The sequence below is a fragment of the Heteronotia binoei genome, chromosome 15, assembly GCF_032191835.1.
Source record: "Heteronotia binoei isolate CCM8104 ecotype False Entrance Well chromosome 15, APGP_CSIRO_Hbin_v1, whole genome shotgun sequence".
Taxonomy (NCBI): Eukaryota; Metazoa; Chordata; class Lepidosauria; order Squamata; family Gekkonidae; genus Heteronotia; species Heteronotia binoei.
The window spans coordinates 42070144-42073450 of NC_083237.1; the positions used below are offsets into that span (position 1 = coordinate 42070144).

The 3307-nt window shown below is 39.5% G+C and overlaps 1 protein-coding gene across 1 annotated transcript; it reads right to left on the reverse strand.

Moving 5' to 3' along the window:
• Positions 1–1922: 1922 nt before the first annotated feature.
• Positions 1923–2861, reverse strand: LOC132583580 (olfactory receptor 6C4-like). Its single transcript, XM_060255203.1, has one exon. It carries the CDS (start codon positions 2859–2861, stop codon positions 1923–1925), a length of 939 nt encoding a protein of 312 aa, XP_060111186.1.
• Between the last annotated feature and the right edge of the window lie 446 nt (positions 2862–3307).

Consider the following 3307-nt stretch of genomic DNA (forward strand, 5'->3'; position numbering starts at 1 on the left):
ATTGTGGACTGTATTCCTGCTGAATGAGTGATAGTATGAATAAGCACATAAAATTGCTTGCAAATTACTTCTAAACAAGCACATCAGGGAGATTTAGCTTGTCTTTTCTTTGGTATGATAATTGATGGAACTGTGTTTTGTGTAGTGGAGAGGTTAACCAAGTCTCCAAAACTGCTTGCAAATGCAAAAGTCTGTGGCCATTCCATTATGTTTACTTAACAAAGAATCAATAAATACATAAAGTGTCATTTCTGCAATCAGAAAGCCTTTTTGTCATTTATAAAATAATTCTAAGCATGTCTACTCTGAATGCTACTCAAGTCTCTTAATTCCTAGGAAACTGTTCCTAGGATGTCACTGTTGATTCCTACAAATCAAAAGAGCACATTCGTTCCATTGATTTGTATGGAACATGTGAAAGGAAATGCAGTCAGAAAAGAAAGGAGGAGGCTCTGCACTCAGCTCCCCAGCATCTTTCCATAGCCTGCCCACATCCCCCAAAAGTGTTTAGAAGAAATTTCTGAAACTGTTCCCTATAGATCAGTAGCTCCAAAGTTATTCACTGTTCACACAGTGATTGTATTCATTTATATACACTATTTATAGTCCCCATTTCTCAAAAGATATTACAAAACTATTTAAACCCATTAAACAGCAATGGAATGAAATAAAAGTAGTAAATAAGAATAACATTAAACTAACAAATCACAATAACACATCTATAAAAAGATTTAAAAGAGAAAACCAATTTTTAAAAAAACCCTCCAATAATTTCTGTCTTATGCTCCAGAAGAACAGAATTATGATTCCTAACTCCCTCTGGTAAATTCCAAACTCCCTCTTGTAAATTGTTTTACTATTAGGAGCTACATATAGGGTTGCCAACTTTGGCTTGGGAAATTCCTGGGGATTTGGGGGTGGTACCTGGGGAGGATTAAGTTTGGGCAGCGGATGTAACTATGCAAGAATGTGATACCATAAAGTTTTTCTTCCAAATATTTAATTTCCTTCAGAAGAAAAGATCTCTGTCATCTGCAGATCACTTGTAATTGCTGGAGTCTTCCAGGCCCTACCTGGAAATCGGCAACCTTACGGTATAAACAAGACGTGCATGGGCTCTAACAGATTACAATTATCTACAGCAGAGGATTTTCAGGAAAGCTTCCTCGGCTGAGCGGAGTCGATGCAATTCATTATTGTCCTTTTGGTATGGCAGTAACAAATTGCCCTTGCATCCAGTGAACTCCTGGAGAGCCAGTTTGGTGTAGTGGTTAAGTGTGGTGACTCTTATCTGGGAGAACCAGGTTTGATTCCCCACTCCTCCACTTGCACCTGCTGGAATAGCCTTTGGTTAGCCATAGCTATCTCAGAACTGTCTTTGAAAGGGCAGTTTCTGAAAGAGCTCTCTCAGCCCCACCCACCTCAAAGGGTGTCTGTTGTGGGGGAAGAAGATAAAGGAGATTGTAAGCCACTCTGAGGCTCTGATTCAGAGTGAAGGATGGGGTATAAATCTGCAATTCTTCTTCTTCTCCTGCTTAAAGTATTAATTTTTTTTTTTTGCATTACATCAGGTAGAAAGACAAATAATATTAGAGTCTGTACAAAAAATAAACTTACATGCAGTGGGTTGGATCCCATCACACCTTGTCACTCATTCTCATCCAATTCTTCTCCTTATTGCAATCTATGTTTGTTTGTTTTTTTAAAAAAATACTTTAGATTTATATGCCTCCCATATGGCTTTCGTCTACCCAGGTCAATGACCTCCAGCATAGCCTTTTTAGTGGTCAAAAGGACCATTCCTCCCATTTTCACTAGCGGTCAAAAGGACCATTCCTCCCATTTTCACTAGCATTTTCACTGACTGAATCCAACCCAATGTTTCAGGAGACAGACATCTTTGTAGTCTTACTAACCATAGACTAACCTAGCTGTGTCTTGTGTTTGCTCAGAGTTCTCCTCCAGGCCATCTTTACTTCTTTGTTTCTCAGGCTGTATATAAGAGGGTTAATGAGGGGTGTTAGGACTGTGTAGAAAACAGAGAATACTTTGTTCAGTTCTTTCAGCATTTCTGTTTTGGGTAGGACATAGACAATAATGATTGTCCCATAGAAAACTGAAACAACCACAAGGTGAGAAGAGCAAGTAGAGAAGGCCTTTTTCCTTCCAGTCTTTGAAGGGATTTTCAGAATGGTCATAATGATGCAAACATATGATGCTATGGTGAACATGAATGCTGGGAAAGTGCAGACAGATGCCAGAACTGTTAATGCGAGCTGTGCCTTGTATGTGTCAGTACAGGAAAGCTGTATGATTGGTGTGTAATCACAAAAGAAATGCTCTATTTCATTATGGCCACAGAAAGTTAACTGAAACACAAAGACTATCAGTACTGTGTTTTCCACAAAGCCCCAAAACCAAGAGGCAGCCACCAGGAAGAGACAAACCTTGTTATTCATAATAGTCATGTAATGCAGGGGTTTGCATATTGCAACATAGCGATCATAAGACATTGCTGAAAAGAGATAGCATTCTGTTGCTGCCAAAGACCCAAAGACCCAAAATTGTGTAATGCAGGCATGAACAGGAACGGCTCTGTTCCCAGTCACGAAACTAGCCAGCATTCTTGGCCATATGGTGGAAGTGTAGCAGACCTCTAAGAAAGAAAGATTCCCCAGAAAGAAGTACATGGAGGTGTGAAGGTGTGGATCAGTCACAACAAGGAGGATTATGAGGATGTTCCCAGATATGGTCATGACATAAATGATGAAGAACAGGAAGAAGAGCAGAATCTGCAGAAATTCCTGGAGATCTCCAAATCCCAGAAGGATGAATTCTCTTGTGATGGTTTGATTTTCCATTGTAGTTCTTTCACATATTTTGCTTTCTAGAGTCAAAGATAATAAAAATCAGCCTTTATTTTAAGTTGATTGAAAACAAATACCATCAGAGAAAGACGATGGAAGGAAGTCATAGGATCCAACCCATACAGCAAAGCCATATGTAACTGCAAATCACTGGTGTGTATGTGTAATGTGCTTTGAATCTTGGAATGAAGTCTTCATAATAAAACACACTGAATGAAGCTGCAGTACTTGCTTAAATATGGTCTGGGGAGGAGACCACAGAAGTGAGGCTGCATGTGTGAATGGAGGTGAGAGATATATGATACATGAAAAATGCAGGGATTTGGTGGTGGTGGTGGTGGTGTCTTCCCCATTCAAACCCAACCCTCGGAGCCCCACACTATTTCCATAGCAATTGGCATGTGATACCATTTAGATTCATGACCAGCTTTAAATACATT

Excerpts from the sequence above, each read along its gene's own strand:
- LOC132583580 (XM_060255203.1), bottom strand. The coding sequence starts at position 2,861 with ATGGAAAATCAAACCATCACAAGAGAATTCATCCTTCTGGGATTTGGA.